The sequence below is a fragment of the Helicoverpa armigera genome, chromosome 16 (assembly GCF_030705265.1).
Source record: "Helicoverpa armigera isolate CAAS_96S chromosome 16, ASM3070526v1, whole genome shotgun sequence".
Taxonomy (NCBI): Eukaryota; Metazoa; Arthropoda; class Insecta; order Lepidoptera; family Noctuidae; genus Helicoverpa; species Helicoverpa armigera.
This window is the reverse complement of record NC_087135.1, coordinates 640,459-667,381: the sequence shown is the minus strand read 5'-3', so window position 1 is coordinate 667,381 and position 26,923 is coordinate 640,459. Positions and strand designations below refer to the sequence as shown.

Here is a 26,923-nt window from a genome sequence, read left to right as displayed (position 1 = left end):
TAATGAAGATTGCGTTTTTGTTGAAAGCAGGTAGCAACACCTGCTCTAGGGATGTTTTACCTGCATTTTGTCGCACGAATATAAGGAACCTTAACGTATACATTGCTGGTTTAGATCCCTAGTTTTCCGTAAAGTGAGAAGTTAAGCCAGCGATGGAAAATGGGAGAGAAGGATAAGTCGATTGGTGGTTTTAATTTTAGGTTTGTTTGTTGTATTCGCCATATGTCTATCAGCTGTTAGTCTGCTGTTTTTATTATTATCAAGGTGGGTAATGGAATAACAGCTGCGAGCTCTTTTAGGGACCAAAATGCACCTGATGTCTACTACAGTATTTTGTTACGGTGCTATAAATAGGTGATATATTTTTATCAATAGTTCTTTTAGGGATCGAAACCGGTTGCATGTTTTTAAATTCATACCTACAACGCAGAAGAGTTTTGCAACGCAAAGCAAGCAAACAGGTCTAATATGAACAAATACTTCAACGTCACCTAGCCTATTTTCCAAGAAGGCAGGTCAGCAGACGCTAAAGCAGTCATCACTTTGGTAAAAGCTTAGCGTGATGGGTTTTCCGTTTACCTAAAGAAGTTTTGACATCACTAACTGTAGGAAACACTTTTATTGAAATTGATGACTGCTTGGCACATGACCTTAGCTTGCTATGGTCATCAATAAGTATTACCCTTTATATGTTAGCCCTTAGAGCTCAAAATGCATCCGTACATACAAGTAGCATGCAACAATGAGTGACCAATATTAGATCAAGGCCTTACATTACAGAAATTGCTATTCGCGATTTTAGGTCAAACAATTCCATTAGAGTTTGCAATTTTCACTAATAACATAACAGTTATTGTAAGGTAACATTTAGGGTTTTTGTGTTTCATTTTTTTTGTTAATATCAACCCAGAGACAGAAGGTAACTGAATCGAAACCCTAAGTGTAACCCTAGTTGAAGCTGCTATGACTATGATACAGGCTACTTCTAGTTCTAACCGAAGGTAACATTTAAAAGTATAAATATTCGGATTCCCTTGCCCATTGCTAGTTACGAACTGTACCACCATAAACTTTATATCTAGCAACAATTTGCAAATCTCCCACCTAGCTATCGCTTCGCTACCTCACCTGTCGACGTCGCGTAGCGTCAAGTTGCCGTGTAGTTCCCAACACCGCCGCCTGCCTCCCGCGCTCGCCTAGCGCTAGTAGTAACAGTGTCACCGCCGTGGAAAGACGCGTCGCGTGCCTTATCAGTTCAAAACTCTTTACGTAAAAGTATCGATGTTTTTGACTAAAATACGCCCCACACGTAATCCGTGATAGTGCAAACTGTGAACAAGTGCATCAAAATAGTGTATCAACAATTAACAGTGCGAATTGTTTAGTTTTCTCGTGATTTTTTGAACAAAATCGCGGGCAAAACTTTGTATTAACGGAACTGAATCGTGTCGGATTTTTCTGCTGATAGTATTCGGTTATTCGGTGAGTAGCATTTTGTTATGGTGTTTAATGTTTCATGGTGAAATAACGGTAAACCTACGGTTTTAAATCCGTAGGTACTGAGCAGAATAGTTGGTTTTGTTTTAAATAAACTCTGATTGGGCGCCGTTAAAGTTTTGTCTATGGCAGATGACAATAAAGTTTTGAATTACGAATTCGTTTTATCTGGCCTTGATATGCTGATTAATTAGCAATACTTATTAGAAAATTGAAAATAATATAAGTATAAAGTCAAGTACAAATTACTTTGCTCATGAGAATAACCGGTACCTACTTTACTATAATTAGGTATGTACATTTAATGATAATATTGATTGCGTTAAACATTAACCTAGGCGGGCAGGTGACATTCCATACATCGATAAATTATCTAGTTTGCCGACAAACGTTTATCAGGCAGATGTTTACACTGTCCTAGGTAGTTAATGTTTTTCAATACCTTGGTAAAGTTGATGTAAATAGTTAGCGATAACATCATTATTAGGTAGGTATTTTATTCAATTTGTAATAATTTGAGAGACTGATAACAGCCAGCATCCGATAGCAACAACGCACAAACCATAGACAAGAAGGTATTCGACCTAAACATTTAAATGCAAAGAGGTCTAGGATAAGCGGTTCCATTCCATTATTCATTTTACTCACAATATGAAGCAGGCTAGGATCTTTCTAAGCAAGTGAAGGTCAAAAGGCTGTGGAAAGTTCCAAGGTAAACTAGATGCGCGGGGAGTGCGCCCTTACGTTCAGAATCAGAAAAATCCGGTTTTGTATCCATATTGGTCATTGACGTCATTTTTTTTTCAAATTCCGTGGCGGGGTTTAGTCTTTAGGTCCATTGAATAAAATTGTTCTTTATGCTGTTATTTGCTGAGCTTTTATTAAGCTCCTGAAATTTATGCCTGTTTTTTTCCTCACACGGGAAAGTGCCGAATAGGTTTCGTTTATCCGAGAACTATACCTACCTAAGATTATGTCTAATTTACCTATGTAGGTAGTTCATATCATCTTATTTCCTACTAGGTATGTAACATAATACGCAAAACAATAGAATAGCTTGGCTGTGTACCTACCTTCAAATTATTATCTTCATTCAGGCTTTCTGCATCATCAATCAATTCTAACCGACACAAATTGACATCTGCCTACGTAAACAATAATTAAAATATATTGTTTTGTATGAAATGCTATTAGGTAAGTACGTATATCTAACCAAGTAGGTCGTCTAGTGATGGGACCTCACGAAAGTACTCGAATGAATCATTGTCTATGACAACATCGATAGGAAAGGTTGTCGTGCCGATTTGAAAGCATTCGATTCTCGGTATTAATTATCTACTAATTATATAATTAGATTGTACCTTCACCTTTTACCGTTTTTCGAAGGTAATAAATTGTAGCTTGTCTGTAATTAACAATAAGTTAGATAGGTGTAAAGAAATCTCAGTTTATCGGGTTGCTGGCTATCTAGCATCGCATCACATGCATAAACCTAATTGCTGATTGGTCAGAGAATGAGATCTACTTACCTGTGAAAGAAATTGAATGCATACTTACCTACTTACTTATCGACTAATAGATCCAAATTGTGACGTTACGCCTCATTATTACACAAAAGTCAAGCTAAATGGATCACCCACGTGCTTCAGTGTAATTTGGACAAAAACTAACTGAAATAGAAAAAGTAAACTGTTTTCTTTATACTCAAAACGTGCCTCTTTATGTCGCTCTTTAGAATTTTCAATTGATGTTTGTCCAATCTAATAGTGCCTAATCATTTAACCTAATCACAAACCTAGTTCTTGCCAAAATAAGGAAAAGTAGTGTACAAAGATAACATAATAAAAAAGTCACAAAGTCATCGCAGAGTATTTAGGTACGTCGAGTAGGTATAATGGCTTATGGCCCGAGGCAAATTCTACAATTTAATAATATTAAGCTATAAAGTTATTTTTATCTATTTTAATAACAATAAAAAAACCTGTATTATGTACTATGAATCGAGTATTATCGGTATAGTCACATCACTAACCATACCTGTTTGACGGAGGTTACCGGCCGAGCCCAGATAAAAACTTTAAAATTAAGTAAATGAAGATAACAATGTTTAGCGACCCCGTTATCTTATAAAACTAGGATAATTAATCATTGTGTTGCAATATCTTAACTATGAGGCAACTGAACCTTAATTAAAACGTAAATAAAGCAAATTCGATCATGTTTTTACGATAAATTGGTGGGCAGTCATTGTCTGAACTTCTTTGGCAGTTGTCTCGGGTAGTCAGGAGCCAGAAAATGACGACCAGTCTTCCCAAGGGGTATCGAGGGACACTGGAAGCCGACGCCAACACAGTTGGGAAAAGTCCAGATGATGATGAATAAACAACAAAATTCCTGGGAATGCAGGCGAGACAAAACAATTGTAAACTACTGCTGGTATTATTGTTTCTGCTGTAAACAGTTTTGTAGGTAGAAAACAACAGAAGATACGTGTTCCTAATTATTACACGAGCAATATAAAATTAATGAACAAATTGGCAAATGGGCAAGTTGGATGAACTAGTTCCTGATTTGAAAAGATTTTTGTCTTATTCTTTGAATTTGATTCACCAACACTACAAAACAAATGTTAGTTAGTAAAATGAAAAGAACACTGATGTATTCCTCATTGCAAATCGAAGAGTTTTCACAAGTTGAGCCTGTAACATAGTTTCCTGGACTATGCACAAGTAAATCATACTTTTTCTTCCTATTCACTTTGCATAAAGTTGCTTAAACCTCTTTTTACACTGCCTTCATGCTCACACATAAGAAAGTGATAGTTCCAGTTTGGATTACTAAACCTTTATCTATGCTCTGTTTAATAGCTGAGCTAGTCGGCTAGCTGCAGGAATGTTCGTCGGACTAGGAAATCTGCGATCGCCATGAAAACCTGTCGGCGTTAAGGTTTTCACTTTATTTATTCTGTAGTGACATTCTTTAAACTCATACCATAAAGCTAATATTTCAATACATCTTTAGGAACTTAAATAATGTAGTTTATTAGACATGACAATTAAGTAATGTAAGTAAAAAATTGTGGACAACTCTTTTTTCGCAATTTTATGACTTAATTCTCCCCAAAGATCTAAAGCAAAGTAAATACGTGAATCGATCTTACCCACCTATTACCAAATTCGGTCCACATTCTGTAGTGATAGCAAACCGAGCGATCACAAATTCTCACGCTAGTAAGTTTGCATGCGCAAACGCAGACGCGCGAATAGGACCGAGGTTGCTGACCGCTCTCCTTTGCATGGTATAGCGTAACCTGAAAGTATTGAAAGGACAGCCTGCTTTACGCCTATGTTTAGAATTCCATATTGTACCATGTATTGTCCATATTGCTATGTATCGTGAGAACTTTGTGGAATGTTCGATGCGTATCAGGTTATATATGTAAATCGAGAAGCAAACCATAGGATGAGTACTACGACATTTTTTTTTCTAGACTATAAACAGTTGCAATCTGTCTAAAATGTGGTACCAAACTAGAAAATTAAAGTTACATTTGAGAGATACCAAAGATCGTAAGTTCTAATGAAGAATAAAAATAAATAAGTGAAATAATATAATTAATGCATGAGTACCTTCATGGTACCTCTTAGGTACCTGGTTTATTTATTGCTTAATGTACTTTGGCCTTAAAAATATCTATAAAAATTATGGAAGCTATTAAAATTCTTCGATGACTTAATTTTTAATTCGCATCCTTATCAAGCTGATAAACGCGTTTATTTTTAACTAGGAAGTGACGCACATAAACATACTATGTTATCTTTGCCAAGTGATCTTATCTTGTCGATACAAGTACTCAGCTTGGGTAAATCATAACAGCTGAAGTGTAGGTACTTTATTGATCAAATATAAACGGAGCAAAACAAAATAAATCGTTGAAACGAAAAGTATAGAGATTTCATAGAAGGAATTCGACCGTCAGGTTGCATTCTGGCTTATTTTTAATCCAATCTTTGAATCGACCAGCAGAAAATGTGTCTAAAATGTACAGGCATTTAATTAATTCCGTTTCTAATTTATCAACTCTCTCAGTACTATATCTCGCATCAAGACATATTACGTTAGTAAAGCTAAAAATAGACGTATTGCAAAAACCTGGTTTGTTAAAGGTCGCGGAGGCTGCGCGATAGCCATTCGTATGACATTATTATGATGGATGGTAGAGTATTTAATCTTAAGCTATAAAAAATCATACTATTTCTCCTTTTCCTCATAACCTAACCCCTAGACTATTGCATTACTTCGATACGATCTGTATCGTTGCTGTAAGTTCAAATTCACTAAAAGTTTGGTGTGTATCGTAATATCATCTTGGTACTATTCATGTACTGTTCACGAGTATTGTGGTATTGATCACCCAGTTAAATGCATCTTAATACTCGTGCATCTCATCATTTTAATCGTGCGCTTTAACCATAGCAGGGTCATGCCAAAATGTCGCAAGCTTTGCTACTTAAAATTCCTTTGTTAAGACTGGTCTTCGCAAAAAACAAGATCCTCCCGTACAGGTAGACGATTAAGGACTGCCTGTTCGACAGGTAGACTTAATGGGTAATGTCGAGCTCAATCTGCAGTTGGCGTAGGCAGACACCAAGCCGTGTTTGGCATCCTCGACTCTGCAGAAATATCCTTAATGATAATAGGACATGTGCTGCTAATATGGCTGAGTAAATCAGGTCTTTTATGAGTCCATGATGCCTTTGTGAGTGTAAGCACTGTTTTTTGACCTCACCAGCTAACGGTTACGATGTGACTTGTCCTGAACTAATGATATTCTATAATCAACTTTCTGCAATTGAATGAGCAAAATCGTATTCAAATGACACTGTTTGTAATTTTTTTTTTAAAACGCTTAAGCAACAGGTCACCTCGTTTACTTAATTTCTGCCAACTAAGGCATTCTTACACAGGTTTTTTGTTCAATGAGCCCAAACTGTCTGGATGTCATTTCCTGAATTGATCAAAAACTTGTTTCAATACTCGATATCAACAAGTTGCACCTCAAGGTCATATTTACCGACTGCAAAATGCTGTGACAATTATTTTAAGTGTTCTTAGTACGTATTAATAAAATATGGATTTTAGTTAATGTTACATCCTATCATTTTGCCATTATTTTTAGTGATTTCATCGTAGGAAGGTAAGCCTGCAGATGAAAAACATTTTGGAGATGATTCCTTATATATTTATATCGTTCTCATCTATTTAGTTAAATAAAATTATATCAAACTTGTATCAAATTCCTAAGCTATCTAGGCAGATCTAGATGGCAATATTGATACGTTCGGCAGTTAAGTAAGAGCCGTTCACTCACAAGGTCGCCACGCAATGCATCTGACTGCGTTTGTCGGCGAAAAAACCGGTCAGTCGCCTGCAGTTTATAAGATCCTTTAACTCGGTGCAAGCTAGGTTTAATGCCTTGTAGTTCAGCTGCAAGAACGACCAGTTCCCGGGATGAAATATCATTAATTGCAGGATGTGGTAGACATTATAGGGATGTCTTTCTACATTTATTGCTGCTGCTGCTACATTTATAGCTACTAGCCAGCATTTTTTATGGTCTTTAATTCAAAAGAACTAATCAAGATTGATTTGCAAAAGGAAGAACTTTATACTATTGGTTTTGTTTTTGTTTCATTGCTCCGGTTTAAATATCTACATTATGTCAGCGTAATGAAAGTGCCGTTCGGTCGGTCAAACGAGGTTAGATGTGAACGGTAAGGAGCACGTGTTAATTAACAAAATTAAACCTGTCTGCTGCATGCTATGTGGTTAGACGATGGTGTTAGCTTTTGGCTGGGAATTTATGGCACAAACTCAAACTCAAAATCGTTTATTCAAATTAGGCTGATAAATCAGCACTTTTCGAACGTCAAAAACAAAAGACAGCCCCCAAAAACGCCCGCCCTTCACCACTTCCTATGTGTTTTTGCTGGGAAGAAGAAGTGGCGCAACAAACTCCCCAGCAACTAATTATTATTGGATAACGTCCTATTGGATAACATCATACTTAAGAATCGCACGCCTTCCATCGTATCGTATCAATTTGACTTCATTTGTCGGAGTATTTTTGGCAGATTCACTGTATGTGTCGCAAAATAAAATCAACCGCAATAATCGCTTCAGCTACAAAAGCATACTCAATTAACCACATATTTACAACTTAAAAACATACATTGCGTAGGTTTACACAAAGAATTAGCCTCATCTTCATTGTAACAAAGGACAGAATAGGCAGCCGCGTAGGCTTAATAGTCCAGTCTTTTGGTAAGTCCAAGGTGGTCGTACACCGCAATAGATTACGATAAGTGATTAGCAAACCTAAAAATGGAATAGAGGAAGGAAATTTGCACCATAGCTGTGGTAACCTTGTCTTTGGCGTGTTTTCTAAATTGCCTTAAATAGAGAAGAACGAATTGGGCACAAACCAAGGAAATTACAAACCTAGATGGAGTTGTTACAGGATATTATTTTGACTGTGTCTGGGATTTTCAGGCCAGGGTCTAGGCATGAAACTCAAGGTCTTGTGGTAAAACGAATTTAAGTTGCGAACAGAAATATGCGGGAGAGACCACGATATTAGCCGGTATTAATGATTGGTTATTATGGGATCGATTCCCACAATGGCCAAATATATAGTGAGAGTTTTTATGCATGTGAGTTGTCACGTAAATTCGGCCTTTCTGTTTGCTTGACTATTCCTAGTTTTACGACAAAATGTAATGCTGAAAATTATTCATGTAACACATGTAACGGTTTACAATATGTTATTACAGTAACAGTTACATAAAACGTTTCGTATGTCAACTCACTTTCATTTCACTTTCAACATCATTAATTATATAAAGATTGATCGCTTTGTTTGTGGGTAAAGCGGTTAGAAGTTATGTGTAACAATCACTTAGTTTAAGTGACCTATAGAACTTAAGTTACTATTATGTAACGCAAGTTGACTAGATATGTCACGCGTGACTAAGTGGACTTGTTTGGAAATTAATCTCTGTCATAATCTAAAGCCCTTTCACGTTACTCTTACTAAATAACTTTATTTATTGCTTGCACCTTGCTCCATTGGTAAAAGAATAAGTACATTCCATCAATAAAAGTTGTGTTTCATCAACCTGATGAAACGTGAATTGAAATGAAAGGTTTTCAGTGCGAATCAGACACTCGTCTATGTTTCGCAATGGGGTAATCCTTTCAAAATTATCCCAGAACTGCGCAATAAGCGGTCCATTGAACTGGATATTGGTATGCACTTGACGCAATATCACAGCATTTTGCAAAACTCTACCTGTTCCTCATAATTTTCGAAGAAATGTTCTTACGAAACAAAATACATAACGTACAAGTTTCACACGAGAATGTGATCAAAATTCGCAAACCGTCACTTGCTTTATGTAAAACGTTTTCGTATGCAAGTAGGGTCGTTAGTTGCCACACGGTACCGAAATGAAAGGCTTGCCGGTTCGATTCCCGCGCCGGCACGTCGAGGGGATCTACTTTCGCCATCTGTCACATCTGCATACAATGAGCGACTATATTTTCGGTCGAGCCATGAAAACCGCGATTCAAACAGCCTTGAAGACTTGTAACTACTTCTATATAAAGTTCCAATGGAACAAAAATTACATTAAAATCAATTGGTTTAGGTTCTTATTGTTACATTGTTTGAGTGTTTTCCTAATATAACAATTGCTAGTAACTGTAATGGCACTTACGAAGGTGCCTATTATTTCGTTAAGTGTCCATTTGACTATTGTTTGTTTCTATTGCTTCATGTTAATTGCACTAGAAATACGACAATAATGGGCGCACAATTATAGTCACTTGACGTGGTAACAAGTTCAGCGTTTGTTGTTATTTTTTATCAAACCGTGACTTGAAATTACAGCTGTTTAGTATACTACATAATTTATGATATGATTATTTTGTTACGAGTTATTTGGAAGACTGAGAAGGCTGTTACTAAGCTTTATAATGATACAGACTTTCAGCACTCCAAATGTTTTTGTCAGATGATGGATGATACAAGTACCCCTATAGAAAAAGGTCCTATTATTGTACTTTAAGATTCCGCTCCCTCTGATTTAGTTGGCACACAACCTCATAACGTTTCACATAGCAGAGAAACTGTGCCACCAATAGATATAACTTCCATTCACAGCAGGTTGTGAATGGAGATCAGCCGATTGATTAATTGTGGCCAATTGGAGCCATCTGATAGCCTGATGGACGGACCTTCGATTTGTGACGATTAGATTGGCCAATTGATCTTGTTGGTTAAGGTTTCTGTTCTACTAACAGCTAAGTAAGTTTTATCGTATTTGCCAATAATGAATTATTTAGGTTCATTTGTTTACAACCCTTGCTGTAGTTAGGCTTTCTGAAGCCGAATACTGTACTGCGATTCTATAAAACTCGATCAACAACTCGCATTTCACTTCGATTCGTAATGTCATTTCATACTTTAGGGGAGGTAGGGGAGGGATGGGCACTTTTTCACAATTTATTGCATAAAAAATCAGATTTTACAGATCATTATCAACTTTTATTGCCATTTCTTATATTCGGCTAGATATAATGAAAGAGCTTTCCTAAAAATTACACTCAGTTTCAACATTACGAGATATTTAAACGGTTTTATTTAGCTCACCCCGTTTGTTTTATTATTTATTCTTGGATCAAATTTAGTAATTCAAATTTCACCCTCTTCCTGTCAACCGATTGGTCTGAAATTTTGTATACACCTTTAATTAAATCCAATATGGCCGCCGGCACAAAATGGCACAGCCCCTCAATATGGGTATCAAATGAAAGGGCTACACAAGTAGAATACTGTCAGCAACCCAGCGGGGCCCAACAGGGCCAAGGCCTACCTGCACGTCGATTCTATAAAATTCGAACAACAACTCGCATTTCACTTCGCTATTCACTCTCACTTCGCATTCGATTCAGAACGACCTTGATTTTGCATTCTGTAAACATCACCTAATCACTTGCGAAGTGAAGTGAGCTCGACATCGACCAATGCTGTGCTAGTGACTTCCCACTCGACAAAATGTCAACCGAGATTAATCAGTTTTAATTTTATCAGTTTTGACACAGAATTTTAGCTAAATATGATGTTTTAGTTATAATTTGTTATTGTAAGGAATTTGAGGCAGCTTTTAAGTATAAAATAAACAGAAATCTCTAAATTCGTGCTGTGAATATAATCTATGCTTACCCTACGAAAAAATACTGACAGCGCCAATTTGCCTTTCTTGCTGATTTTGAGGAAACCTTATATATTTTTACTACGGCCGGATTGTTCAGAGCTTCCACTACTTCATTTATGCAACGAGATGCAGACGGTTGCGATAAATAAGTTCTGATGCCCTCTTTAATAACCTTCTGGTAACTGCCACTAGCCAAGAATGATAAAGTACATAGTATCTGTGAAACAATAAATCAATAAAAAATGTAATACCTACTTTATCTGGATTTAGTGAAAACAAAATTGAGACCAATTTGGTTATTTTCATGCTTAAGAGAATACCAATATTATAACTGAAGTACAGAGTCTTTTGAAAACATATCAGCTGGCGGGGAAACCACATAAAGGGAATACTCCTTATTAAGAACTAAGTGTTTTTCTTATTATTGTGTGCTTGATTACAATTTTTCAACTATAAACTGTGTCAATACTTACTTTTACACGAGTTGTAAGTCCTTTGCCTCGACGTTTTGTGGGCTTTATCAGGGGCAGTAAATCAGACTCCAGTTGGTCAATTAGCTCCTTTGACAATCTATATATGCTCACATAGTCATCATCGCGAGTTAATAAAGATAAACTACGAATTCTAGCAGATTGTTGACGCTTTTCTAAATTATCTAAAGCAGTGGTTCCCAAACTTATTTTGTCTACTGCCCACTTTAAGAATAAATATTTTTTTAGCGCCCCCATTTTTTTCACCTATTTAAAAACCACTATAACTTCAAATTAAATTAATTAATGATTGTGACCTAAATATGTTTATTAACGGGGAATTCTAAACGAAACTTTTACTATAACCCGCAACTTGAAACCTGAGCGCAGGTAGGTAACATACCGCGGCGCTTAGGTCTCAAGGTAACTCTTACAGTGGCGGCGTAGCATCGGGTGGCACCCGGGGCGAACTACCTATTGAGCACCCCCCAAAAAAACGACAAAATATAATCACGGACTAAAATTGTTTATTAAAGTAGGTACTTAAAAATCGTGTAGAAATCATTCATGGTGCTTTTTGCCTGGTTCAACATAAAGAAACAAGAGACAGATAACTGCAAACTTGCAAAGCGCTAGCGAAGCGAGCCCGTAATTTTTGAGTTTTGGGACATAATAGAACCCAAACATGTTTTATAAAAACCAGTGACAAGTGAGAAAGCCGCGAGCGCAGCGAGCGCGAAATTTTTGAGTTTTGGTACAGTAAACTACCAAAACGAGATAAAAAAAACTGCGCAAATTGTTTAGTTTTGGGGCACAAAAGTACCTTAACAAGTGTGAAAAAAAAAATAATGGAAAGAGAAGAATCCGCGAGCGTAGCGAGCGCAAAATTTTTGATTTTTGGGACGCAATGATACCTTAAGAAATTAGAAAATAGTCACTATTAAGTGAAAGCCGCGAGTGCAGCGAGCGCAATCTTGTAATTCATATTAGTTGATGTTCACAATTCGTTGTCTAAGAGGCCTCTTAGCTATAAAATTACAAATCACCCCCCAGGCCTCTACACAACGCCCCCATTTTCTTTCTGGGTCTCTTACCGCCCCCCTTGAGACCTGCAGCGCCCACAAGGGGGCGTTATCGCCCACTTTGGGAAACACTGATCTAAAGCATGAGCTTCTTCTAATAAAGATTTAAGCAAAAACATTCTAGCCATCGTTAAAGGTAGGCACTTAATCACTTTAAAACACTTAGAACTTTATTTAAACACTATTTTAAATATAATAGTCTCTAGATCAAGTTGGCAACGGTACCTGAAACAAGATTCTATAAAGGATTTTTCGCGCAGATTTATAACCTCACAAATTTTCACTGACGAAGAAGAGCAAAAATTTACAAATTATACATTACATGGTATGTCCAAGCCTCCCTACCATAGGGAGCATTGGACACTTTTGACTTAGTTTATGAAAAAAAAATCGGTAAAAAAACTTTTAAGTTAAACGGTTTTATCTTATGTGCACTGAAAACTAGAAAATAAAAAATAGTTACTTACCTGTCAACCTACGTAGGTGGTCCCGGTCATATTAGACTAAAATAAAAACGTGGGGCCCATTAACTATTGCTGTAGTACTCTCTTCAAAAAGGTATAATAGGTGTGGATTGCATCGACTTACTATAATTGTAACTGGAGATTTTGACAATCAATAATTAATAATAGAAAATACACATACCTTTCATTAGTTTTCTCTTTATAACGATCCGAAACCGCAACAAAATATTTATGTACTTTTACGAGTGTTTGTTCTTGACAACTCACAGAAATGACAGATAGTCTATGGATGAACACCGTTACCAGTCGGTAACGTAAACTACCCAATAAAACAAAACTATGATCAGAAATCAGAATAAAAGGACCCCTTTATTCTGATTTGATCATGTCTCCCAACTGCCCATCTCTCCCCTACCTCCCCTATAGATAGACAGATTTTGACAGATCTGTCAAAATCTCGACTTTGATTTAGTTCAACTTGTCAACACGCTCGATAGTGTAGCGCTAGTGTAGATTGACAATGTCAATCACGAAACTTTAAGGTAGAATTCCGTGGGTCGCGATTGTCGCAGCCGCGCGCGACAAAAGTCAACCTATGAAAATGTATGGCACCGCTGCCGAGGGCTGCGACAGTCGCGCGCGGACGACGAATTTCGTGAGCCGCTCGCGGCCGTACGCTTCTCAACATGGTCTAGCGCTTAATAACATCTATAGAATTTTAGTAAAACCAGAATTAAATTTTTGACGATGCCGCGAGCAGCTTACGAAATTCGTCGGCCGCGCGCGACTGTCACAGGCCTCGACAACGGTGCCATACATTTTCATAGGTTGACTATTGTCGCGTCCACGGAATTCTACCTTTAGATCGAAGTCGAAGTGAGAGTGATGTCGAAGTGAGTTGTGATATTTTATAGAATCGACATGCTGTTCCTTGCATTGCAATGGCATTATTTAATTCCCTCGTAAATAGATGTACATTTGTACAGTAAGCAGGGATTATGATTCATTTCATCATTCATTTCTTTTTTATTGATGCTAAAGCTGCTGAAGATGCTAAAGATACCAATTTGGCTTTGAATCTTCGAAATAAACTTTGAATTCAGATAAAAATGGGTAAATAAAATTACATTCTTCCTAAAACCAAAAGCTTTGGCGTTTACTCCAACTTCATTCAAGTGTGTGGGATTTCAACGACAATAGTGGCATTTAGCAACCATAAAATGTTGCCCATTACGCAGGGCCAATTTCAGAAGTACCCACATATTACTGCCTACCGGACAATGACCATAGTTATCAACTCGGTTACCAGTAAATGTTAGAGAGAACGAAACTCAATTCAGGAGGTATCATTTGAGTTTTCACACAGTTAGCCTTTGGATAAAGTAATTATATGAAAGAAGGTTCATTTTGGTACAATCTAGGTTCCTGATTAGCCTATAGTTAATCCTGTAATTGCTCAAAAACAGTATCTAGTTACTAGTACTTGTCTGCCTTGTGTTGTCAATTCATTGTCCAGTTCCATACATTATTATTTACTATCGATTCCGTTATCATCTTATCGTCCTTTAGATATTGATCGACCTTTAGAATTTTAATATTATCCTATAGACGTATTTTTTTTATTTATGTCTGAATTTCTAGAAAGTGATATTTGTGACCGACGCGACGATATTTCTTGCCTTCAGTTTTTTGTGCTGCTTCATTCAGTTTTATTAAATAAAATAATGTCAAACAAAAATAATGGTAAAAATGACTAACAAACAGGTAAGTAACTTTTGTTTTTATTACATCCAAGCACACTTTGATCACAGCAACGCAGGTACATACATCCACACATACACACGAAGACGTACGTATTTAATTACCTACCTAACAACGTAAGAACTGCAATTACTATTAACTAGTTGATGTCATCCTATTATATTAGGTAGATGGAAAATTTACAAAACAATCTATCACGTACACACGTTCTAAAACTATAAGCATCTTGACAAACATCCATTTTCATTCCCCGGTTTCCTTAACAAAATATTTAGTAAGCACAGTCCCAGTTCAATGTTCTCTAAGGCTTCCTGTTTTACTAGTAAGTTCCTAGTGCTTCTCAACTGGGAGCTAGGAACGGAACACTAAACACGGTTGCGTCACGACCGCCCCCGAAAGCGTGCGCCTGCGACCGGTGACGCGGTGACGACGCGCGAAGCTTAGGGCTGCCACGATTTACGTCACGGATTTTATAAATCTCATAAAAATAATAATATGAGGATTTACAGGTCTATCTCGTATTTTCTCGAGTTGATTGTTTCATTAATAACGCAGTTGGTATTTCACCATATCGTACATTTAACGTCGGTAACTGCCTTGAAAAATTATGCATGTTCAGTTGTTGTGGTGACGTGTCTTGTTTTTAGGTTTTCACGTATAATATTAATATTGTTTATAGACCTGTTATTAGTAGATAAAATTTTACGCTGATAAAATGCTGATAATGTAAATGATTCCCCGCTAAAGTTAAAATTATTGATAAGAGCGTACAATACCATTTATTAAAGTCTATTTTGAATATTGATTTTTCGTGTTATCGATTGATAAATTATAATATTTATCTTTATCACACTGTAATATTGCCCTACAATAATCGTTCAGTTCCTGTTTTATTCGAATGTTCGATGAATCATTGGTTTTGTAGTTCTCGTTTTGTGTTACTGACTGCCTCCTGGCGCCGACATCGACACCCCGAAGCTATAAAGAAATTAACAGGGGTTTTTCCAATTGCGCCATACAACTCTTTTTTTTTTCATAAATTTGATGATTCAAATGAGTCAAAATCTCGGAATTTAGGTTTCTATTAAGGTTTAGAAAATTTACTTTCATTTTGTTATCGAAATAACCAGGATGTAATTCTATAATTGAACACTTTTCATTGATTTCGTTCATTTACAAGGACGTGTGATATCAGGAACTGCAAAATGGCGGCTTATCAACGCATTGACATTGAACACGATTTGTTTTATCAATCTTGCACGATTTACTGCGCGTGTTATGTCATACGACTTATTTTAGATTTTTCACTTCGCTCCGAATGATTGTTAACTCTAAAATGTTTTGAATAATATTTACGGAAAAAGAATTCTTATTTAAAAATTAATTTGTTACTTGAAATTTTGTTCGGTTCGTGCCGGAAAGTTTCAGGTATTTCTGTACGTTTTCAGTGTAACCTTAAATAATGCAAAATACCTTTTATTATTTAATTTTGCATTGGTGGCAGCCCTGTTCCAGCACAGGTAGACGTAGGCGTGCGTTGGCGCAGTGCATTGAGCCAGGAATTAGAAAAAAGCAAACAATGATGGCGCCATGGTTTTTGTTGCAAGCCTAATTTGTATGATCACAAAAACTTATATTAATTACATCTTACAATTTGGGATATTGCAAATTGTTTTGGAAATAAGGAAATCGTTTTTTGACGTAAATACATCTGTTTGAAAATCTTGCATATAGGCTAAGCTGGCACACCAAGACATTTCCTTTACTCCGGCAATGAATAGTTGTCTATGTAGATTTTTTTTTCAGCATGATATGCCGTTTCTTATGTAACCTATGCTAGTTGATGACGTTTGTCTACAAGATCACGAGTTACTCTGCATTTATACTAGTAATTTATTAGTGCTTTAATATTGACAAGAGTATGTATAGACAAACAAACCAACACAAATCAACGTAACGACTCTATTGTGAGTATTCTTCTTCCTTCATTTCTAAGATGCAAACTTCCAAGTCCCATTTTTCAATTAGTGAAGCTACAGATCCTTTGATTGGCGAATTTAGCCAATTACATCCAATTCATTATGTTTCTCACTGTCAAGGTTACGTACCTACGTATGAGGTAACAATCTAGCTTGACTCTAGGCTAAAGGCAATTTTGCGAAATACCTACGTGTTACCTGGAGAATGCTGGGCTGTGCTGCAACTTGATTTTGTTATGTAGGATGTTTATCAATCATTATTACGCTTAAACATCAATTTGAATAAAATTATGCGAACGAGACATCATTATGAAAGAGTTCCCACAAGACGTGTGAGAATTCGCAAGCCACAGCCAGTAACATTTTTTATTACCCTGATAGGTCACTAACGTACATGGTTACAATACACCACCACATCCGAAAACAATAAAAACAGTTTTCTCATAAAAAAGGACAATGCTATTCTTTGTATGGAAGTTGGGCTCAAGAGTTGCCCACAGTAACTGCATAGTGTATTATGTTCCATAGGCTTATAGTAGGTCCCAGACCGAAATATTTCGAAATCTATCCCAGGAGTCCTGAGAAAAACTGGTTTGACTCTTATTCAATATTACGAAAAATATGCTTACGAACTCTTAACTATTCCACTTTTATTACCTTAATTGAAATGCATTATAATATTAATCGACAAATACGAGGTATTAACCGAGATTTTTTTTTTACCGACTTCAAAAAATGGAGGAGTTTCTCAGTTCGTTTGTATTCTTTTTACGTAAGTACGTGCAGAACTCCGTCGTTTACCAACCGATTTAAACAATCATTTTATTGTTTAAAAGGATTTACTTTCCAAATAGTTCCAGGTCCAGTCCAGGGTCTGGTGATAGAAACCTTAAAACAATAGGGAACTCTCGGAAATTGTAAGCACATATCGAATAAAAACTTGTCATTCGGGTATATGTCTCCGACACCACAAAACTGTGGAGGTTAATTAAATACCTGACCTGACGATGGAGACGACAGTGAGACGAGGGAACTCCTCAACGGTATCTATTTACTACCTCGTGTTTGAGCTTATTTTATTCGTCTTGATAAGATTTTTCCATTGCCATTACGGATATTAATTGCATGACGGTACTCGAACTTAGGACTGATTGTGGTAGATAGAGACTGAAAAGCAAGAGAAACAACAATTACCTTTAAACGTCTATTTCTGTTTTTTTATCCTGTTAACAGTAAAACCACTACCTATCTGAATGTTATTTCAAGAAAAGAGGTTGTAAGGTTTGTGGCTGCTTAAAATGGCTTGCTAACAATAGCTGGCTAACATTAGAACCGGTTTTTCTCGGGACCTCTGGGACCGATTTCCAAAATATTTGGATTTCGTATTAACAGTGAAGTAAAGAACCTATTTTAACCATTCCCACTACTGGGCAAATGGCTTGGTCTTTATAAAGTGACTGTTCAAGTTGAACATTAGAACCGGTTTTTCTCGGGACCTCTGGGACCGATTTCTAAAATATTTGGATTTCGTATTAACAGTGAAGTAAAGAACCTATTCTAACCATTCCCACTACTGGGCAAATGGCTTGGGCTTTATAAAGTGACTGTTCAAGTTTCACATTTGAACCGATTTTTCTCGGGACCTCTAGGACCGATTGCCAAAATATTTGGATTTCGTGTTAACAGTGCAGTAAAGAACCTATTTCGACCACTTTCACTACTGGGCAAATGGCTCAGGCTTTGTTAAGTGACTATCTATGGAGAACATTTGAACCGGTTTTTCTCAGGACCTCTGGGACCGATTTCAAAAATATTTGGATTTCGTGTTCAGAGTGCACTATGGAACCAGCTGGAACAACTCCCACTGCTGGGCAAACTTTGAGCCCACACCCTGGCATTGTCCTTTCACGAAATAGGTACCTACCTACATTGTGGCGTACGCGCATAAAAACGAGGTTGGTTTCATCTCGGTACAATGCTCCAATTACGGTTATGAGACCACCTACCGTAGTAATGGTCATTTGAATTCATTGTGGCTATCAAAACAGTATTGTTTTTAACAATTTCATTACGGAATCTGGGTTGACTCTGATTGCGAGCCTAAAGTTAGATTGAACTTTTTTTTTTGCTAAATGTCGCATGATTTGGGTCAGCCCTGAATTTTTTATAACATTTTTGCTTGATGATCAAAAAGATATGGGAAATTAAGCTTAAATTGAAAGTTAAAGTTCTTAAATAATTTAGGAGTAATTTCTAGTTATTTATTAATCTGACAGTAGGTAACTACTAAGATTTTTTACCTGTTGTGCTACTTTCAAAATATTACTTTTATAATTAATTAATCATATTTTTTGCGAATGTAACACTTTCATTATTAATTAAAAGCATCACGCGAGAAGCGATGCTAAGCTAGAATAATGATCTAAATGTTTTTATTAAATTGTTTATTTTACTCACGGTTTTGCCTACTTTACCTTTTTATGAAGCTAAATGTAGGTCTCATTAACTTGAGGATTACCTACAAAAAAAGCAATAGAGACTTCCCTAGTCCCGTGAGAATTAGAGCCTTTCTCGATACATAGGATTTTTTCAAATCGGGCCCTGTAGTCTGATATTAGCGCTGATACTGTCCAAGTAAACAACACATACAAACAAACTCTTTTTAGGATAGAACCTGTAAGTCGTGTCTTTTTTAACTCAACAGTTAAGACTATAAGGAGACATTGAGCAAATCTGCATGAGTAAGACCAAAGTCATAAATCGCAGGGTCGTTACGATACTAAAAGCAGACAATAAAATCACAATCAACAATCACATCAATTGAATTGCCCAATTACATGCGGTCAACAACCCTACGGACCGTTAGGCAACTGTTTTTTTTCGCAATCTCTTACAAACTTATCGTTATGAAATTATTTACAAATCCTTATCATTGTAGGCGTGTACCTAATTCAATTAATAAACTTGAAAATTCAATCTCCTTGGTTTTATTTATTTTGTTTCTAGTGGTTTAAGTAGCTGCTGGCATTTATTGCTGTGTTATTACGATAGTTGAGACAACACTGCCATGTTTGGATTTTGTATGACGATGCGAAATGAGTGTTTACTGTTTCATATGAGTGTTTGTGTAGCCTTGACATACAGAATGTACCTGCAATAAAAATGTTAAAGTATGCCCGGAGAATTTCAAGTTACCTAATTTTTGAACAGTTTTAGGTTTTCATTTTACTTTAAGGATTTCTTGACTCAGGCCTTATGTTTAGTTCCCTCAGAAAAACCTAAAATAATTTTAATCTAGTAAGTATTCTCTAATCTAATGAAAGCTAGAGTCTTACTTAGAACTCTGAACCTATTTACGAAATAAGACACATGTTCATCTTAAATCTAATCATATATCTATGTAATTTAACAAAAATCTCGTTTGTTCCAGTATAATGACTATGTCGTGGTGACTACGGCGTGATGATGAGGCTCGACGCGCCCGAGAAGCAGCACAGATACCACAATCTGTTGCACGACGACCATGCTAGTAAGTACCAACCACAACCCAAGTACCCTTATTATTTATTGTTCTTGTAGCTTGAAGTTTCCTACTGTAGTGTAAGATCTCACAAAAATGCAAAAAGTCTTCCTTCTTTCAAACTATTGTCTGTAATCAGAAAAGTTCCTTCAGGTCAGTCCAATTTGACGCGGCCTCCTTCCTTCGACTTTTTTCTGTCTATTGCCACTTGGACCTATCCCTTCAGGTTGAAGTCCAGTTTGTAACGCCATTACCTTAATAAGTATATTCCATAAGAAGTTTCGTTCATGCATTCTTCAGAGCCCTATGTATTGTCTCAACTTCTGAACAAAGACCACTTGTCCCACAGAGAAAGCATGAGCACCTGAGTGCACCAGTGACTGGTGACTTTAAACTCTTTAAATACATAACCTGGTTTCCACCGATGATGATTAAGTACGATGTTTTGGTTCACCGTTTGCCAGTTGCTTTCAATACATAATTTATACGTGTAGTGTAAACACGTATGAATTTTCGCACGAACCACTGCAAAAGTGTTACGTTCCTTTTGTTTTTTCTCGTCCAAAAGTGAAATCTCATTTCAGTGTCAAATAACAGTACTTAATATGAAATTCACACCTCCGAAATACATGATATTGTTATCTGTTATAAGAGAAAAAACTTAGGTTTACATATACTTTTTATAATTTTTTGACTGGACCAAAACTGTGTAAAAGTTATAATGTTATTGCGTACATCCAAAAGACATTAGATAGTGTACTCTTCTTCCATCGTACTTGTTTGCCTACATTGCTTCTTTTTAGAATCCCACGTTGCGTATTTCTCCAAGTTCCTCTTAAACTCAATTGCACTTCCACTCAGTTTACTCAACAAAAAGCACTCATGATATAAATTACATAGCGTTGACAATCTCATAACCTTTGTTATTCCAACCACTAGTTACCCGTTACAGCTTATCAGGCAAAACGCAAAGGTCTCGTATTGTCATGAAGATATAAAAATCATATTTAATTGTCCTCTTTTCCCATGGCTGCTCGAGTAATTAGCTTTGCATGCTAGTGTACTGTCGCCAACAAAAGCTAGTTATTTATTTTCCTATGTACCTATGTAAAATTTTGTTTTTCAATATATTTTACCAAGCACTAGAAGTGTTCTTCAGAACACAAGAAATGATTGAAGGCATAAACATATGTACATAATCTTTGAGAACCATTTTGCATAAAATATAGACGATGCCGCAGGCTTAGGATACAATAGTAGTGTAAATACTTAAAAAAACAAGTCTTCATTTTGCCAGTTACAGAACTGTTATAATTGGCCAAAAAAAACAGAGTAACATGAACATGAACTTGATACAGCAGTTTAAATCTTTTTGTTTTTATCAAAAGTTAATTGCAGCCCATTATGTTAACATTATTTTTATTATCAACTTAATACGATAATACCGCAATTATTCAGTGAACTTAAGTAGAGTACTTTGTATTTGTGACATAAAACGTTTTTATAAAGTGCATGAGGTTTTTTCGGCCTTGCACTTTAGAATTTACACTTGACTCTAATTTTGCATCTTGATTTCACACTTAACTCATTCGATTTTATTTTTATTTTACGATCTCTAAAATCATTACTTACCCAGTACTTAATTCTATTTGTGTAGTATGGACATTAATTCTCAGTATAATTAATTACCTGTTTTACCTTGCATGAGTTCAAGATCCATTATTCAATTCTATGATAATAACTTCTTACAATTTATTTTCCGTTTATACATCATAACTCCTAACATGTTATTGCCGTTATTGGCGACTGTACATAAACTTAATACAAAGTCACAGGGCGAGGGAACCAGCGGCAAACGCTTGTACGTGGGAACAATGTGACTATCTGATGCTTGTGCGGAATTTGAATATGAGAAGAATTGTGATACGTTATGCAAATCCTGGAATTGCATTGTTTTTATGTGTAGGAAAAGAAAATATGAGGAGACAGGAATTTACAGAAAAAGCATGTAAAAAGTATGTTATTGTTGTAATTTTCTTTTGTAGTAATACTAGGTACATCATTTCATCCCAATTTACGGTTCAATTAGCCACTATAACGCAAACATAATTCAGTAATAATAATGTGCTAACGCTACTCGTCTTTCAATACACATTTTATTATGCATGAATGGAGATTTTCACAAGTTTTCCTCTACAAACAAAGCATTATGTTTTATAAATAGTTGTAGCTGTTTACACGTGAGAGAAACATAATTAGCATTCGCTTAGTTTACTACTCAATTGAGTGAACCACGGCAGTCGGCACGTTCACAATTCCATGAAAATTATTTTCCTCGAAGTAAAGAACAGCTTGTAAGGACACTATGATATCGAATCGAATTGAAAGAAACCAAAACAAAGGAATTTGGAGGAATTTGGTTTACATTACATTTACTTGAATTCTTTGGAAAAGCGGTACCAAAGGCTCAACCATTACTTTTATTTATACACATTTCACACTGATCTTAGAAAGCCTTATAACTCATTCTGATTCAATATGCCTTTACTTTTGTCTCAAAATAAATTGTGTCTGCAAAAATAATAATGTATTCAGAAACATTCTTCATAACATCCACGCCCACAAACACAAGGTTAATTATTATTTATCTACGTAAAAGCAATAACATGATTAAGTCTATAACCCATTAGGGTTAGGGCTGACAATGACCCTGCATACGCCACGCCTCTTCCGGCTGGCGGTTTCCTGCGTTTTGTGCACAGGAAGCGAACCTGTGACGTTCCGCGTGGTCGGCTTCAACCACTCCACTAATGAGAACCATCGATTTTATTTTTACTATTTTTCTGAAGGGGAACTTTTCCCTTTTAGTCAGGGGTGATGTTAGAGCAAGATGTTTGTAAATAATTTGATGACTCATAAAATCAATTTTCCATTAAGCGATGATTAGTAATAAAATAGTTTATATTTTCCTCTCGATATCAAACTGACTTCTGACCTTACATTGCAAAACAAAATCCTCATGTTCCCACATAATCAAACCAGAGTATGCAATTTACAAAATGCATTCAAACAACTCGTAATTGCAGACTGCTCCAAAAAGGTCACAATTTGCTTGACAATCCGGTTGTTGACCAGCCAGTCCTTTCAATAGCACCATCACAACTATCTAATCCAGTGACCATTGACCTTTCCACTGCATCCAATCGTGCGCAGGTTACCGCAGGTTTTTGCCCCAGTTCCACACCACCCAACAATGCAACTGTGGCACAATTTAAAAGCACCAACAATTGAATTAACAGCTCATTGTGATTGAGCAACTGGTTGTCATCGGATACTGTCGTGTAATTATGATTGGCGACCCTGGCCCGGTAGCCATGTTGCCAATATGGCCGCCCACAAGAGGCTTGTGCCTTTGATCCGCACATACATTCTAGATCAGATACGGCAATTCAATTGTTTTGTCTCTACAAGCATGTTTAAATCACGCTGCTTCACAAATAATAAATCCTCATTCATGTTTCTTACAATTGATTATGTAAGAATATTACCTGCAAGTGCAATGTGCATATCACTAATCAATTAAAACTGTTTACTGAAAGACAGATAAGTATAGCACTTATCATTTAAGGTAAGCAAGCTTGATATGGATAACCTAATCCTCAGATCATCCTTTGATTTGAACAGTAGTCCTAGTTCACCGTTTTCATTGTTTATGTTGTAAATTTGTTAAATTTTTTTTTTTATATATATAAAAACACGTCGTGTTTCACATGTCGGTAGGTACGCCCAAAAACTATACCTATTTTCACTGAATGGAGGCCTTATGTTCTCTCTTTTTTTGTTTTTTTTACACATTATATATTTTTTTTTGTAGCTGCTTGAGCAATAGGTATGGGTAAGGTGTGTACTAGCTAACATGATTACATGTTTACTTGCTTTTTTTTTTATACAAATTTATGTGTATAATTTTGAGTGATATTTTTATTTATTTTTTTGTATACGGTTCTTCAAACCATACAGACAGAATTGTGTTGCTGGGGAGTTTGTTCCACCACTTCTTCTTCCCAGCAAAAACACATAGGAAGGGGTGAAGGGCGGGCGTTTTGGGGGCTGTCTTTTGTAGATTTGACGTTCAAAAAGTGCTGATTTTCAGCCTACTTTGAATAAATGACTTTTGATTTTGATTTTTTGATTTTGATTTTGATTTTCAGTAAAGCCTGCTTAACAAGTAATTGCAGGCAGTAGAAAGTCTATCAGGTTCATTACCGAACATCATAAAGTTCACCATCCCATCCGGAAAGAAGCGCTCACAAAAAACGCATGTGAATGAAGATAAACGCGCAATCAACCATAATGATTTCCTGTAGACACCAGACACTCAGGTTATGCAAGATATAATGATCAGTAAACGTAGAGAACATGTCAACAGGTAACCATGGTAACACCTATCAGATTTCTCGATGACATAATGATGTAATTGCACCTACTGCTAAAACTGCACCTTTTTTACCACTTTGAACTTTGCGTAACCTGGGTATTGCTTTCCAAGACATTGGATACCGTTAGGCTTTGAAACAATGCTATGGGAACTATATGTGATAGGTGAATTCAAGCAGAATCTTGAAACCAGAATCTTTCCAATGCACAGACCTGGGCAATTTTATATAAAACTTATGTCGTTGTTTATTCAAGAGACCTTTAGAAGTGAGGATATTTGATCCTCGGTTATTGAACTTCGTCTAAGAAAAGGCGGTTGCATCAGTTGCTTCGAAACCGGTTCCCTTCAATCAGTGAAGATAAATGCAGAAAATTATTCTGACCAGGTCAGAACACTTCGTTAGATCTTTTGACGTCTGCCGGCGGTTCCTCCAGCTACACCGAGCTAGGTGTTTATTGAAGCGGCACAAAGCGTGCGTGCGTGACTGATCGTGTAATTACTTATTCATCGCTGATCTATGCTCTGCGGCAGCGCCGGCGTTAACCCACCATGCTATTGTTTACTATGCTAATTTAATTATTGCGCACATTTTATCTACCTTTACTTTAATTGCACCACCGAATTCTTTCGTCTGATCTTCAATAGTTAACCTTTAGGCGTTGAAGATAAGGATTATTTAACAATAGCAGTTATTAAGATTGATAAAGATGTTTTTATATTTGCGTAGGAAGACCATGTAGATCATTGACTTGTTGAATCATTTACAGATAATAATGCAATTATAATTTGCATAAAACTAATCGTTATTTTAATGATTATATGGATAGGTGCCAGTTAAAGTTATCTGTGTAATTAGTTGGAGGATGTAAACATAATAATGGTACAAGTACTAACGTTGGAGATAGACATTACGATTTTGAAGCTATTCTTCAATCTTTCAGCAAATCGAAGAACAATATTTAACTTTTTGAAGATAGAACTACTGTTTGAAAAGCTTTAATCGCATTAAGTAATCCATATGATAACCAATCATGCGATAGCGTTGCATTGTTGATACTATGCATTACCCTTGAATACTACAATGAATTGAATGCAGATGCAGATAACACTAAAATATGTAGATGGTTACTTACCTACTACTGTCGTTATTGAACAACACATAACCATCAAAGACAATGAAGAAATCCTTGCAGATAATAACAATTGCAACAAAGTAAAAGCCGTTAGCAAACAAACCTCTGCGTAAAACCAACATTTCAATGACGTCAGTACGGTCAAGGCCGAGTGGATCTGATTATACTTCAATTAGCGCTATCCGATTAGTTGATGACTGCAATCGCTGCAAAAAGCGGGTAATTGTGCCTCAATTGTAATCTTGCAGCGAAAAAAGCGCTGATTAATTTTGCGCACATTTCAGTCTATTATATGGTAAAATGGGAATAGATTGCGAAGATTTTAGACGACATAAATAGATGTTCATATTAAAAGGGATTCAAGTAGACTAAAAATGATGAAAAAGCTCTTTCACATGGCTCTTGAAGTCGATGTCCGCAGGTCTGTTGATTGTTTTTATTTTGCCATCGACTTCTAGGGCCATGTCAAAGTTATGCAAGCTGTCTACAATGTCGATCACTCACGGATGTGCTAAGAATGCGCTGCACGATCTCAGCGCATAACGTTGCTTACATAGTGCAGTTTCCTTCCTAAGAACCAGTCTAGGAACACACAATGTCTAGAATGCCGGACGCTGTTCTAAAAACCTTGATTAGTGACATGCATTATGCAGCAGAGAGGCTGTTACGATACGATTGCCCTGGAATTCGTGATCCTGTTGAGATTTGTAATGCTGTTTTATTTTGATCATTGCGGAACCTTTCTCCGTGTGCAGAAGTTATGATTAGATGCTCTTACTGTACTTAATGAGGAGTCAGCCAAATGATTGGTTGTCGTTAACTATTTTCGAGTCGACCATTCTGATGATCAAGGACTTGGTGATTGTAGTGAGGAGACCAAAGAAAGAAGGGTACCAACGCAATTAAATACTTTAATAGGCGATTTACAATTCTTATCAGTAACTGAATGCTTGCACGTTCTAGAGTTATGTTTGAGCCTCCAACTTCGTGATCTGACTTCGCAAGAGATTCTTTAAGAAAGAAATATGGTTATTGTAAGACCCATTTGAAGCTGTAATGTTCCATGATTTTGCATGCAGACAATACCTTGATTCTTATACGATGCATAAGGTAGTAAACAGACAAATGCATGGTTCATTTGCATGCTAATACGGTAAATAGCGTTTTAATATGCTGTCAAGTGCATGCAAGCCATTGATGGAGCAATAGTTCTGTTTACAGTCATACTAAAGTATACAAAGATCGAGTACTAGATATAATTATAAACGTCTAATTGCATAGGACGAATGGTTTTGGTCAAA

At 36.3% G+C, this 26,923-nt stretch overlaps 1 protein-coding gene across 2 annotated transcripts in view; it reads left to right on the top strand.

Moving 5' to 3' along the window:
• The first annotated feature begins 1,180 nt into the window (after positions 1 to 1,180).
• Positions 1,181 to 26,923, top strand: part of LOC110369847 (echinoderm microtubule-associated protein-like 2) — a 60,403-nt gene continuing 34,660 nt past the window's right edge. Inside the window, exons 1-2 of one of the 2 annotated variants that reach the window (XM_064038448.1) lie at positions 1,181 to 1,482; positions 19,962 to 20,060. In XM_064038448.1, coding sequence (XP_063894518.1) covers positions 19,994 to 20,060 — 67 coding nt within the window. In that variant the 5' untranslated portion in view covers positions 1,181 to 1,482; positions 19,962 to 19,993. The remainder of the gene's footprint in view (positions 1,483 to 19,961; positions 20,061 to 26,923) is intronic. The other variant, XM_064038451.1, reaches the window with a different exon arrangement.